The 14,535-nt window shown below is 41.5% G+C and overlaps 2 protein-coding genes across 3 annotated transcripts; both read right to left on the bottom strand.

The window, feature by feature from the left end:
- Nucleotides 1-430: 430 nt before the first annotated feature.
- On the bottom strand, nt 431-5,202 carry LOC138627572 (uncharacterized). Its single transcript, XM_069709996.1, has 10 exons — nt 5,065-5,202; nt 3,652-3,726; nt 3,112-3,210; nt 2,726-2,827; nt 2,490-2,624; nt 2,256-2,393; nt 2,106-2,157; nt 1,990-2,016; nt 1,410-1,436; nt 431-1,317 (listed from the first exon to the last, which is right to left on the bottom strand). The coding sequence occupies exons 2-10, from the start codon at nt 3,709-3,711 to the stop codon at nt 761-763; spliced, it is 1,197 nt and encodes a 398-aa protein (XP_069566097.1). The 5' UTR covers nt 3,712-3,726; nt 5,065-5,202; the 3' UTR covers nt 431-760.
- Nucleotides 5,203-5,920: 718 nt separating this feature from the next.
- LOC138627588 (uncharacterized) lies at nt 5,921-13,686 on the bottom strand. 2 transcript variants are annotated; one of them, XM_069710018.1, is made up of 5 exons: nt 13,455-13,686; nt 12,771-12,880; nt 10,395-10,487; nt 9,965-10,138; nt 5,921-6,968 (listed from the first exon to the last, which is right to left on the bottom strand). In XM_069710018.1, exons 1-5 carry the CDS (start codon nt 13,606-13,608, stop codon nt 6,792-6,794), a joined length of 708 nt encoding a protein of 235 aa, XP_069566119.1. In that variant the 5' UTR covers nt 13,609-13,686; the 3' UTR covers nt 5,921-6,791. The 2 variants fall into 2 exon arrangements, with proteins under 2 accessions (XP_069566119.1, XP_069566120.1); XM_069710019.1 differs by having other exon boundaries at nt 9,965-10,135.
- Between the last annotated feature and the right edge of the window lie 849 nt (nt 13,687-14,535).

Below are 14,535 nucleotides of genomic sequence, written 5' to 3'. Positions count from 1 at the left end.
AACTATATGTCAAAAGACCCCATCAAAAATACTGTAAGTCCTTCACTTAAAGTGTCATTTAAAAAACACTTAAAACAGATTCTAAGAGTGTATTAATGATGCAAAAAGCATTTCCATGTAGGTGCTCAATATGGAGCTGATCTAAAATATCAACAGTGTATTTTCATATGTATACATATATGAAAATAATGTGTACATACATATTTTCATGTGTATACACATGAAAATAAGTGAGGTGATTTATTAGCCGTATTGATTGTAGGGTCAAAATTAATGTATTTCATGGTCTTGTTCCAACTATCTCTCTCCAAACTAAAGACTTGTCAATTTTCTTTCAGTGTCCTGTTATGTGATTATATTGATTATTCATTATGTCTGATGTATATAATGCAGGTTATAATGTCTAATCTACTAATGAACACACCAAAAATTAAGACATGGATTTGGTTTATTATAATTGTCAGAAGTGCATTCTTAGAGCAGGATTAATATTGCACGACATATAACATGAACGCTATTGGTTTCCTTTCAAATATATGAAAATACATTATGTTTGTGAGCGAAGGGTAGCGGTAGAGCTCTACAGTGAAAGAGTAGTAGCAACAATCACATTAAAGCAGCGGCAGCATACAGAGCAGTTTAATAGTGGAGCTATTCAAGGATATTGATGGTGTACATCAGGATTCCTCTGTGTGATTTTGGGTTGTTACACTTTATTATGATGTCTACTGGTTTTTAAAGGTAGAGGTGACATGGAAGTTTAACCCCAGAGGCAGGATGAGGAGCAGAGACACTGAGTCTTGGCTGCTGGAGACCTGATCACCAGATCCTTGATGATCTCCACGGTACCGAACAGTGGGAACAGCTTCTCATCGAAGCTCTCGTTATAAGTGAAAATGTGCAAGTGTCTGTCCACGTCATAGAAGGACAGCTGGCCGTTGTCGTAGTCGAGGTAGATGCCCACCTTGCGGGGGATGAGGCCGGGCGGCAGGGAGGTGAAGGGCACGGTGAGCGCCTTCAGCTCAGTGCCCCTCTCCAGCCGCAGGGTCAGGTAGCCCGTATCTGTGTTCAGGGACTTGAAGCCTTTCCTCAGGGCCGACTCTTTGGCCACGCCCAGCCGCCAGTCCCTCTCTCCCACCTCCACCTCCCAGTAGTGGCGGCCAGAGCCAAAGCCCTCCACTCCCACAGCACACCACCAGCCGTCGAAACGCTGGTGGTAGTTGGGGATATCTTTCCTCTCGAAGCCGCAGCGCATCCTCTTCTCATCGGTGATGAGCAGATCGGGGTTGGCTGTGTCCATATCCAGGCTCACCTCGACTACAGGGAGAAGTGACAAGGTTTAAAATACCAGGAAGGTTGAATAAAGAGAATCCTGACAAAAACTTTGATTAAACAAATGAAAATTATACCAGAAGCATCTGCGATCCAGTCCCACACTACAAAAAGAAAAAAGGAGATGTTTGTCTGACAGTGTAGATGAAACAACATGATGATGCTGCAGCTGGTTTTAGAGGATCAGTCCTGTGTTGTCAGTCTGGAAATACGGATCACTAATCAAGGACTAGTGGTGAAGATGAGAAAATTGAGAATAGAAATGTAATTGTAAATTGAAAAATGTGCATCACATACTGGTGAAGAGCAACAGTCCCTCCTTCAGGGCATTATCAGGATATTTCTGTGCATAGGAAACTGTTTTATGAAGAAGGTGTTACCTTGTATCACCTGATCTCCAAACTGTAGGTTGAACTGTCATTTTTTTGTCTTCATACATGACCTGTTTTTTTGCTCTGGAGGTTGTTTGCCTGATGAGGAACTTGTAGATTGAAATGTTGCGTTGATTAAAATTCTGGAAAGTTGAAAACTTCAAGCTCTCCATTTCCTCTGCATGATGTTTGTGATTGATGTGATATTATGGATGTGCACACTCTTCACCATTTTAGCTTCAAACTGACTGTCTATGTGGATGCTGATTTATGGTTTAACACTCACCTGGCTGAGGGATGTAGGATATGGCTCCTGGAGAGAGATAATAACAAACACATTAGGAACTGACAATTTACAAATATAAAATAAAACTCAACTTGATTCTGTTTTGATTTACAAACCAATTTTCTGAGTCTTCTGCTTCCACAGGAGCCAATGCTGCGGTATGGTGTCCTGCAAGAGCAAATCAACAATGCTTGACTGATGAACTGCAGGTAATACACAATGTGTTAATGTAAATATGCTCTGTGAGTTATAACGTTGACTCTTACCTTATCAGGTCGCTGTAACATTAAAGTCCACATGACCAGGTCCATAGCGGTCACCAGGTTGGGCACGCGACCCCAACGCCAGGCCGACTGCAGGTCATCCAAATTCTTTGCCACCGGTTCTCCGGGCCACACACTTTGCTGCAACATGACCAGTGTGAATAAAATATGCACACTGAGCAAACTTATTCAGATCAGCTAAACAGGAAATGTTATTTGTATATTTGATCTTCCCACCTCAGGCTGAGCTCTCAGGTCCTTGATCCAGTTGAGGATCACAGTTTTGGCCTTCTGCAGGTCCTGTTCATTAATCATATCAGGCTGTTTGCACTTGTTCATCTCTGGCCAGCCATCAGTCTGCATCGGCCTCTTCTGCACACAGACAGATATTTCAGTGATTATACCTCTACACCTTAAAGAGGCTTAGTTATATTCTACCATTGTTCTTTCTTCTGGAAATGGATGATAAGCACCTTGCTCTCCAACATGGAGGCCCACTGCACAATGAAGACCTTGCAGAGAGATGTTGGCCAGGTGTCCTCCTGGTTCCAGATGTGGTCCAGGACTGATGATCTCTGCACAACAAAGAGGGAAACATGGGACTGGTGAAGGCAGAGACTGGGATGAAGATTTAAAAGACTCATTGCCTCTCTTTTGTGATAACAAATCTAAGTCAGAGTTGAATATTGTTTACCAGGCTCACATTCAAAGATCCAACAAAAAGATGGTTTGTAAGATAAGAATTTGTTTGCTAATGATCTATAATTGTTTATAACACCCTCAGACCTAAAAGAATGCACTAAGTGATTCCAAACTTTGGTGCTGGTTCACTAGTTTTTCTTGTACACAGATGTTGTACCTGGCACACTCGGTTGAGGTCTCTAGCCAGGTCCACAACAAACAGCTGATCCTCATGCAGAGGCTCCTTCTTCTCCTGCTTCGCTCTCTTGTGAGATTCCTGTGCAGAAAATAACAAAATAAAGGATTTTCAGTGAGAAACTATTTGGAAAGAGAAAGAGCTTTCATTTAGAGGACATTAGTGCTGGTTCACAAGTGCTTTAGAGAGTAATAAGGTCAATCTAGAGAGGAGGCGGTCACTTAGCCTGATCAAAATGCACATCGTGGCCCCGATCCTGTCAGCAGAAAAGAAAGGCACCCCTCCCACCCCGACTCTTTGCCAGGATTCATCTCATCAACTGTGCATAAAGTAGCTTTTTCTTTTTTAAATTCAACCAGGAACAGATAAATGTGTGCAGTCATGTGTTCCTATAAAACATATTGTCATGTCAGCTGTCTACTTAAGCATCAAGGTGACTCAAAAAACCGTTCTGCCAAATGTGAAGCAGAGTGGAACATTAATCACACGCTGTTTTTATTAGAGTGATCAAAAATTTGTTACCTTGATCTTGGCCGTAAAGTTTTTGGCCGGCTCCACCATGAAGTGAAAACACTGCATCATTTTGGCTGGTCTCTCCTGCAGTGACACACATGAATGTTAATAAAATCACTCAACACACAGTATTACATGGTCATGAAATTTACTCACACATTTAAGATTTATCTGGTACATTCAGACATCACAGCAACTTCAGGTTAACTTCCTGTTACTATTTCACCAGCCCGAATGAGTTATCTTTTTTGTTCTCTGAGAGGTAACACCGTCTGATCCCACTTCTTCTCTGCAGTCAGTGTCCTGTGAAGGAGGAGGCCTCTCAACTGGAAAACTGCTAATGTTTACTTCTGAAACAGCAGCACCTCATGCAATCATGAAACATGTGACTCCTTTGAGACAACATAACATCTGAGTGGGATTACTTGTTAGGGATAAAGTGTCCTTGGCAAAAAAAAAAAAAAAAGATGCACAAACAGAGTTAATAAAGTTAAATTATCTCAGGTGAGACACAATGAATGAGTCCACCACAAAGTCTTTCAGGAGGTCATAGATTAGAAGCAGAGACCAGCAGTGATCATTAACTGGAGCAGAATCAGGCAGTGAAAGCAGCAGCTAAAAACGTGACTGGCCCTGCATGCCTCCAGCAGAACGCCTCATCTGTCAGTCTGATCGTGTCCTTGGTGAGCCTCACTCTTTCTCCCTGTTCATCTGCAGGAAAATAAATGAGCTCGGCCTGTGTGTGGTTGGCACTGAAGCAGATAGGATAGGAGCAGTCTGAACAAGTTGTCATGTTGACCCAGACTGCGAATGATGTGGGTAAAAACAGTGACATATATAAAGCCTGCAGCCCAATGGAATATACCATTCATCCTCTGACATAGAAATTTCTCTGCAGTGTTACTCAACATGGCCATGAACAGACCGGGTTAGGCCCAATCCTAAATCAGATACACCAGCACTCAGGTATCATAGTACCTTTAAATATGCAGATAGTTTAATACAATGCTGATTGAAATTAAATACAAGAAACAGCAACATATTAAATCCGATAACAAAATACTGAAATATAAAAACAAACTATGGGAAAGGAAATAATCCATCAGGATTTATTCACGAGTTGGGAAAACATGACCAAGCAGCTTTTACAGCTTTTGCAACGTGAGAGCGACCCAATTCGAGAGCAGCTGATGACTGCGCATGATGTAAACACAGACCTGCAGTGTGACTTTGCGGCAGATCTGCAGCACAGGTGCAACGATTCTCCTAAATACGTTGCAACGTGATTGTTCTACTGCCGTGCACGTAATAAAATAACATGTTGTATGCATTTATACTAGTAATGTCATGTAATTCTTCCCTGCATTGCGTCCTGCATTAACAACACGGTTAATCCTAACGCGTGCATAACACGCAGCTTACCTTTCTCCTCGGGGGTGTGATGAAGTGGTTTGATTGTCTTCTTGAATGAAAAGAGACTGCTGCTCGGTCCAAAGTCTTTGGCCTGTATGCTGCAGTGTCTGACCTTGTTTACCTACCAGACTGAAAGTCGGCTTATCGGGGTGTTTCGGTTTTTTCCGTCAGTGACGAAAGCAGCTCTCGAGTGGACAGAGCTGGCAGCCATGTTGGTAAGGACAGTTAGTGATTGAGTAACTTCTCTTTTTTTTAGTGGCCTATTCCTGTTAAGAGTGATGGAAAGTAACCACTAAGTACGACTAATATTTTACTTACTTTGTAACTCTACTGTTATACAGAAGCAACTCTTGCCTTTTTATTCCAGTACATTCATTAACAGTCATAGTTACATTTAAAACAGATTAACCTGCCTAACAGTATATTAAACTGTTAAAATTAGCTTTACCTCGGCCAGATGCATTACAATGTTTCCTTCATGTAAACATTAGTAGGCCTTAAAAATAATCACAGAATAAATAATAAAAGAATAATTCTTCCACATTAAATGTTAAATTATAACATTCAAAGAGGTCCAGTTAAATTTAGGAAGATACTATTTCTCAGCAAATTAATTTAGCAAGTACAAGAAAATAGAAATTCAGTTAAGTTTAGGAGAAACTAGTCAGATTAAAGTGTCCTTTTGAATTTTCCTTACTTCTGTCTCTGGTCTCTGCCACCTACACCAACAAACACAACCTACATATATCCATGGAAATCACACCTTGCTCTGGGCTGTTAGTAATAAGCTGCTGCCATATAATTACAACAATGCATCAACAAAGCAATAAAAGTATTTATTACATTTGTTTCCACAGAGAAATAAGATGATGTCACTCATTTTTCTTCAATAAATACAGTACAAGACAAAATGCAGGACAAAAAAAATATAGCTGTGTACATGAGTTGCAAGAAAATAACCAACATAAAACGAGTACAACTTTTTTGATAAAAAAAAAAAAAAAGAGAAATCATAAGTCCGTCTGCCTAAACAGAAAAAAAAAAAAAAAAATCAAATGTGGAGATGATGTTGGTCAAAACCTGTTTTGTGATACATTTATATTTGTTTTACTTAATTAAAAGCCCTCTCATTAGCACCTTTTTACTCTCCCTCCCACAGGCTGAAGCTCATGCTGGAGCAGCGTGGCACTGCCTCAGCAGGGTGAAGAAACATGCTGGACAGCAACTACTAATCAAACAGGTCTCTTTAAAACCACACAATGAGGTTTGTAGCTCAGGAACAGAATAATAAAAGAGAAGAGCTAACAGCAAAAACATAATGTTCATGAACACAATATAATTCACATCCCTGTAATTAACAAAGTAAATAGTGGTTCCCTTTTTTGGTATGTTTTAGTCCACAAGTCTCTTCATCCCTGCCCTCTTCAAGATGTACCAGCCACCTTTTGAATATCCAGTGTTTCTCTTTTGAAACTAATCACCATGGTAAGAGTACAGTCATAAAGTGTGTTTAACATTCAAATGCGCCAAATATATTCTTCCCTGGACGGAGAGCAGGCAGCTCCTTTTTGGTTCTTCAGCTCACAATCAACATCAGCCATCTCTCAACAGAAACTCAGTCTTGAGGTATCAGAATCGACTCGTACAGGAGTGTGAAAGATCCAGTCGTGATTGTGAATTGATTTGGTAACTTAATCCTTTTACATTCATCAGACAGCTTGAGGACTTGATCAACGTCACACAGGTAGAAAAGTGCTGTTGGTGTCGGAGTTGACTGAAGGAGCAGCGTCAGTTTCAGTGATGGCTTCTGTGTTGGCGTAGAAACTCTGAGGGGAGAAGTCCAAGCTGGATGAAAGGATGTTGTACGGCAGCTCCATCGACTGGCGGATACTCTCCTCATAAGTCGGAGGAGGCTGTCGGAAAAACAAGAACGACTTTTGAATAGAGAAGCTTTTTAAAATATATATTACAAGCAAATCTGAATGGTCTGATTTCACTTTGTTGACATTTTGTTGATTCATCCAGCACAGCAAAGAACAAGATTTAAAGTATTTTTGTTTTTTAATTTTTACAAAGACATGACTGTGAAAAGTGCCACTTGTGGTGATGAACTCTCATGGAATTAGTATGCAACTCTGCACTTTCCCTGAGCTCTGTGGAGCATTTTAGCATCATTCAGCATATTGTTTTGTTTCATATCCACAACTTAATTGTCATGGTTCAGACTCTTTTTCACTGGCTGCTTTAACTGCTGCATCAAGCTGCAGACAGTTACCAATGAGCTGTTGGAAAATTTGATGGATAAAGAGCCAAATATTTCATATTAGAGGTGGACACCAAAACAGAGCTAAAAGGAAAGTAAATACTGGATTTACATTTATCAGTTGGCCAGATGCATGACTCAAAATTAATGCTGATGGAGTACCATGTCTGCACAATGTGTATAGAGGCCATAATCTGCTGACATCTTCACCATGATATGTATTTATAGGGTAACAATGTGACCATATTGTTGTTATAGCTTCTTTCTCTGCCTCCAGGTTTAACCCCTTAAGTCCAAGGCTACTTCTTGAAACTTCCACCTGAAAAAAACTCCCCAAAGGTACTCAGTATAGTTCCACAACTGAGGCCAAAATGAACCAGAGAGTTATGAAATACAATGAGTCTCCTTTAGCTCATCACTCGGCCAGAGTGTTATAACAATAAGTCAGTGCCTACTGATATTAATGGACCTGTTCTAAAGGGTTTAGCTGCAACTCTACCAAATTTTATGCCACAGAAATAAAGCATAACAAATGCGACATCTTTGAGATCACACATATGACCTGATTCCAGTACAGGAACCTCCAGGATAGAGATGGTTAAGGAAAGACATTAGATTAGATTTTAACTGGGGAATCAGATAAAAATGGATACGTTACAGTAGATTAACTGATTCACTTGATTTGCTTTGTTGTCATACTGCTGACTTGGTAACCCTTTATAGACTTATAGAGACTTTTGGGAAGCCTTTCCTATGCTAAAGTGCACTGTCCTTACTACCTGACTAATTAGAGGGTGTGATACCTTTTGAAACTATCAATATACACAGTGCACTTTAATCAGAAACAACCACTGAAGGTGACAACCACTAAATTCTTCAGGTAAATTAAAAGTAGACAAACAAACAACATAATTTACCAGGATGAGTCTGTTACTTTGACAACATCCTGAGGCCTGAAAGCCCTGAAATCTCTCCCTATAATGGGTGGAATCTGTTTGTATTTACATTTCCAATTAATCTGTCCTCACTGAATCTGCCAGGAACACATCTTTTTTCTAATACATTATCTCTCTGATCACATCTGGTTGAATCGCACTCTCTGACTGAGTCGTCTTATCTTTTAATTGCTTGGGGACCCTCAGGCGACAAGAGCAACCCTTCAACCCTGCCCTCTGTCTGATACCCACATCACACACACATGAGGCTGCAAAGTTTTACTACCATCCTGCCTCAGGCCACAGGACAGAAGAGGAAATTAAGGGTCATCATCTGAACTCTTTTAACACAGTCTAAAAAAAAAAAAAAAGGGGAGTGGGGTTATCCGCTGACTAGTGATGGGATGACTGGAAAGTACTGTGTGCTGTCGTGTGTGTGTGTGTGTGTGTGTGTGTGTGTGTGTGTGTGTGTGTGTGTGTGTGTGTGTGTGTGTGTGTGTGTGTGTGTGTGTGTGTGTGTGTGTGTGTGTGTGTGTGTGTGTCTGTCTGTGTGTGGAAGAGATGGGCAGTCATGCTAGGGAGTGTTTCATTAAGAAAAAGGAGGAGAGGTCAAAGCAGAAAAAAAACAGTAGAAGACAGGAGCACAAAGCTGCATTCTTGGCCACTGTTTGCACTCAGGATGCAGGCTTTAATTATGTTTGATGTGCCTTTTTCTCATTACCTTGTTTGCTCAAGCGTTGTGTGAACCAAAAGCTCAGCGAAAGATCAACACAGTAAAACCTTAAAACGCAGCCGCCAGCACAATCCAGTAGCGAGCATGAGATGAGCCGATAGCGCATCCTGTTTACTGCGCTCTGAATGCAGTCTAATTTTTGAACAAGCTCCTGTTACAATAGTGAATGACAGCAGAGCAATAATAGAAAGCATCTACTTCTTATTATCTGCATTCATTGTGAAACTACAGATGTTGCAACCCAGTATCACGGCAAAGCGTGAAATAGACACACCGGTCCACTGCAGCAAAATGTGAAATAGACACGCTATAGCGTGACAGGTACACGTTTTGAAAGTGTGAAACTTACACGCGCATAACTGTCATGTGACACCTGATCATGTGACCAAAACAGAGGCAATAAAGTACATTTTTCACATGAATATGAGGCAGGGGGGTGGCTTGGTGACTTTAGGCACAGACTCCCATGCGGGACAATAAGGTTTGAATCCAGGAGATGAAAACGTTTTTGATGAGTTGTTTTTGTTTTCTAACCCCAACCATGTGCTTATGTCGTAACCCCAGCTACGTGTTTTAGCTATAAGTTTAATTTTCCTGTAAATCCCATGGCTCTACGCATGAAGGTTTTTTTTTGTTGACTACAGCCTGTCTGTCTAGGCGTGACAGTTACATGTTTTCCTGTAGTTTTCAACAGGAAAACATGTAACTGTCACGCCTAGACAGGCCAAAGCGTGTCTATTTCACGTTTTGCTGTAGTAGACCGGCGTGTCTATTTCAGGTTTTGCTGTGATACAAGATGGGCCTCAGTACTAAGCAGACTTTGCTTGAGCTCAAGAAGGCACTTTGAACCTCCAGTATAATACATATATATATTTCTTATTCCCAAGCTCAACAGCAGCCCATGAAGCACTACATTGTCAATGCATTTGCATCTGTGTCATTTGCTGTGACACATTCTTAATCCCTAATATATTCTACCTCAGTCACAATGGGTCCATTGAGGCCAAAGCGGTCTGCGATCATCATGTGGATCTGCCTCTGGCGGTCCTTTTTTCGGACACTCTCGTACGAGGGGAGCCTCGGCAGGGGGGCCTCCAGTGTGGGCAGGCTGTAGCTGGAAGGCAGGCCGACGTAGAACAGCTGACCCGCCTGCTGAGATGCACACGGGGGCCACAAAACACAAAAGAGACAGGAAACAGAAGCTTTTATGTGCTGAGGATTCATGAATAAATACCCAAATAAACCCCATCATTGATCCCCACCTCAAACGGGAAACCATGTCGAAAATTCTGTCTACCCAGTATGTGTATGTGTAAGAAGGTGCTATCTTTATCTTCTGCTGCAGCATACACAGCAGAGAAAGCAGATGCCTTGGCTGGCTTAGTGGCAGCTGATGCTGGTCTCTCACCTGTGTGCTGCTGTCATCCATGATCTGAGTCTGCTCGAGACACGGAGATCCCACCAGTGTCTGCCTGCTGCTGTAGTACTGAGGGGGAGCATCCTGTTAAACAAACAGTGATGACTGTAAAAAGTGTGGGAGTTCAGAAGACGCAGCTCAGACGAACCTTCGGTAATTGCTTCCATAATACAAGAATTTATTAGTTTATATTTTAACTAGATGTTTTACACTATTAGTTCTAGTCAAAAATCCACTAACTTCAGCCCAATTGACCGATTTTCATGCCTTGTTTAATCCCTGGAGGCACTGGCTGGTTTAGCGGTACCATAAATTATCTAATCAATAAGACGACCACCATCCGATTTCCGTGCCTCGTCCCAGTCCCACCCCCTTTAAAACCAGACCTGTCAATGTCTCACTGTATGAGGTGCAGGAATCCTGAAAAAAAGACTGCCGGGGAAACCTAGGTAATTGCCTTAGGTCTAAATGAGTCTCCTTTGTGTGGAGAACAATGTGATGTCCTACTGTGTCATCAGAGTCCCTAGGCAACAAACCACACCGTGTGGTCTTTTCAGTGTCTCTCTATTCCCCTTGTAACTGCAGCAGGTACCTCTTAACGAGCACGCTCCAATACACATTATGGGCTTGTAGGTCGTTTGGGCCGGCATAATAACAAAGTAAATTTGTTACCAGACTGAGATTTAAAACCAGCATGAGGATGAAAAGAGATATCAGGAGCAGTTGCTAATTTAAAGAGATTTCTTCTGACTTAGAGGAAACAAAATTAAGAGGTTAGCATGCAGTGGCGCCGGGTTGTATCAAAATATCTGATTTATCATTTTCCCAGGCCAACTTAAACAATGACATCACTCACACTTAGAATGACGCACTCTGACGACCTTTGCCATAACCCTCACATCATTTAAGAGTGAGAGAGAGATGACACCAAAAAGGTGATGTCAAAGGTCACTTTCCCTCACTGGTTTGTACTTTTAAGAGGCCAAAACAAAGTCCTCAGGAAAGAGAGAAAGAAAAGTAGAGTTGTGCTTTTGTCGCCTGCCATTGATTCAGCCAGTGTGAAAAAGCACAACCGTGTAAAATCAGTGTTGAAGTCGGGGGAGGACCCCAGCGGCAGTGTGCTTTTTTTTTCACTGCACAACCTAAAGGAGAACCATTGTCCCTGTTGAGTCCCCAACACCCACAGTGGGGTCTGTCCACTATTCATGGAGCAAAGCGAAGCAGGGAAAGGTATGTGACTATGAAGTTGAAGACATGAAATGTCCCACAGAAACACAATGAAAGAGGGTTTATGTGTGTTTCCCTCTCAGAGTGAATAATCTTCACTTTCTCTCACTTATACTTAAAAGCCTTTCTCACCGCACATCTTATCATATCATCACATAATTACATGTGGTAGCAATTTTCAGGGAAAACATTTTTATGCGGCATCTTGAATATCCCAGAACTTCCTTTGTGTTTACTATCCGTCGCGTGCAGTTTACTGTGCTGACCTGAGAGTAGATAAAGGCAGCCAGCGATGTCTTATCAGTGACACAGCTGCAACTAGATGTCAACACGGCCAGTTTGTACTAGTGAAAAGCTCTGTTAGTTCCTTAAATGGGACAAGAGAACGTATGCATTAAAACCACAGCCGAGCTTCCTGTCAGTTGAAGGAGGGAGGTATGAGTTGTGTCGCTGCAGTCCAAAGATAACGCTCAAACTTCACCCCCGGACGAGTGGAGTTGAGAAACCACCAGGAAGAGGAAGCAGAGAGAATGGATATCCAATAAGAAGTTGGACTGTTTACACTTCCTCTTTGCCTCATCCTGTCCAACCGCCCACAGCTTTACTGATATTTAGGCAGTTATCTTTAGTAGGTAGAGCTATACGTGATGTTGGGGGAGGGAGATCAATAAAAAACTAATTATTAACGGTATAACGTGTCACACAGGCTCTAAAAAGACCTAAAAGATTGAGCTGTTTTGCTGCACAAGCTTTGCCAAAGTTGGAACTAAAATTTGATTTGCAATGATTTAATTACATTGGTGTTGAACTCGCATCAATATGCGTGGTAAGTGCTAATTCTGTCCAATTTCATTAGAGTTACTGTGGCACTCAGGGATATTTCTGGAGGGCAGCTAATTCAACTGAGTCAAATCCATCAGCTGACAGTGATCATATCAAGTTTATTCTAGTCCTTTCGCCACAGCCAGGCAAATTCAATCGGACACTTCTTAATGGCACTACATTGTGTGCACACGGTATCTTTGAGCCTGTCTCACGGGGAGATCTGCAAATCTGAACATACAGGTCAATTTAGAAAAGAAAACTCAGCACAAAAGGCACTTTCTCTCTTTTGTTTTTTTTTGTTTCCTAAGGGCTTACCATATCTGCATGTGGCCTGTGATAAGAACGGAGTTTGCAGCACTGAGGATCCTTGCGGTAAATAATGGACAGCAGCACCACAATAACCACAAAGAACACCAGCGAAGAAACTGTTTGAAAGCAAGAGAGAAAGAAAAGTCTCTTAAGCACATATAATCAGGCATTGTGTCTTTTGTAGTAGTTCACTTAAGTAGAACAACTTGTAATGTGACTTGTAAAAGAACAGAGTCTGACAGCTACTTTGATTTAAGTCTTTGGTTGAGTTTTAAAATGACATGTAAGACGATTCACTTTGAGCAGCTTTGATTGACACTCTGTCTCTACAATTTGAACACTGAAAGGTGTAATTTCTCACATGCACTCTACCTGCCTGTCAAGAACAATGACAGGTAATAACTTGAAAGTAACAAACCTCATAGTCTTAGTTTGTTATTAACTGTAAGTATGGTTCAGAGCGTAGTCGGTTGCAATCACACTGGCATCTTACACCTAATGTGACAAAATAAATGTACCTTTTATCACAGTGCTGCAAATAAGTATGCAAATATTACCCAGCAAGCAGAACCCAGATGTTTCTCTTCCACAGATTTGCAGGATAACATGGTTCAAATTAAATAGGCTATTTTAAAGGATATCTATCATCTTCTTCCAAACAGTTTATGGCAGTTTTAAGGTTTTACTTACAGGACGCAGCGACCACTGTGAGTTGATCCGACGTCAGCTGTGAGGAGGGAATTGTTGGACTTGCAGTTGTGGACATTTCTCCTGTGTAAACTGTTAATGTTCCCTTCAGAAATCCTCCTGAACTCATCAGCCTCAACACAAAGGCTCTCCTCATCTTAAATATCAGAAAAAGAAACGCAGACTGGCTCTGATGCTCCTCCTCATTTTCTGTTCAGTCCCGGACAGGGTGACAGTCTACATGCGCTCCGCAAGTCGAGTCTCAAACTCTGTCCACTCGGTAAACATGCCTCAGCGTATAAGAGACCGTGAAGGCGCACTGACGCCCTCTCCAAACCGCGTGACGTCGCTCCGGCTCTGCGCTGGACAGCGGCAGGGTTTGGTTTATGGACTTTGCTCGGGCAGGAAGCAACAGCCACGCAAGCCAACAGACTTATTATTATGGATTTGTTTTAATTGGTTTTCCCTGTGTGCAGTGGAGATTAGTGACATAGAAACGGTTCATAAAACAGCAGTGTCTGATTTGGTGCGTAATCTGTACAGAAACTATATTTAGGGCTAGACAGCTGCTTCTTCCTCTGACGCCTAATTAATGGCATCCAGACCAGTAGGTTAACACACTGGATGCCTGAGCTGGAGTCCCGTTACCCTGGAGACCGTGGGGGTCCTATCATGAGATTATTTCTATGCAGACAAAGAGCCAAAATGTAGCATTAGTATTCATGGATGGTAACTATGGAAATCATTAGATTTTTTTTTTAAACTGCCAGGCAACACCCGATGAACTATTGCAACATATTTTAAATAGTTTGGTTTAATCATAAACAGGTCTATCCTAAATCTAGGACAGATGTGGTCAAATATTCTTCTAAATTAGTGAAGGCTGATCTTTTGAGTATATGCGGTTCACATATTTAGCTTTGGTCCAGGCTTCCTAAATTGAATCGATATAATTCTGGACCATGGACAACAAGTAGAAATATTTTCTGCATATAGTGTATTACCCATCTTTTGAGGAGTAGGAAGTAACTATAAGTTTGTCTGATGAGAAGCCAAACGCCAACAAAATTATTTGACCTATGAG

The sequence above is a fragment of the Brachyistius frenatus genome, unplaced genomic scaffold, assembly GCF_029030835.1.
Source record: "Brachyistius frenatus isolate BFR_SWC_R1_liver_20210118 unplaced genomic scaffold, ASM2903083v1 Contig_88, whole genome shotgun sequence".
Taxonomy (NCBI): Eukaryota; Metazoa; Chordata; class Actinopteri; family Embiotocidae; genus Brachyistius; species Brachyistius frenatus.
This window is presented reverse-complemented; position numbering and strand designations above follow the sequence as displayed.

Bases quoted from the DNA above. Each gene is read 5' to 3' on its own strand.
- LOC138627572 (XM_069709996.1), bottom strand. From the start codon at position 3,711: ATGATGCAGTGTTTTCACTTCATGGTGGAGCCGGCCAAAAACTTTACG. The intron at 2,625-2,725 runs GTGCTTATCATC...GTCTGTGTGCAG, and splicing joins CCTCCATGTTGGAGAGCAAG to AAGAGGCCGATGCAGACTGA. The intron at 1,437-1,989 runs GTGAGTGTTAAA...TTCTTTTTGTAG, and splicing joins ATCCTACATCCCTCAGCCAG to TGTGGGACTGGATCGCAGAT.
- LOC138627588 (XM_069710018.1), bottom strand. From the start codon at position 13,608: ATGAGGAGAGCCTTTGTGTTGAGGCTGATGAGTTCAGGAGGATTTCTG. The intron at 10,488-12,770 runs GTAAGCCCTTAG...TTTGTTTAACAG, and splicing joins ACAGGCCACATGCAGATATG to GATGCTCCCCCTCAGTACTA. The intron at 6,969-9,964 runs GTAGAATATATT...TTTTTCCGACAG, and splicing joins ATGGACCCATTGTGACTGAG to CCTCCTCCGACTTATGAGGA.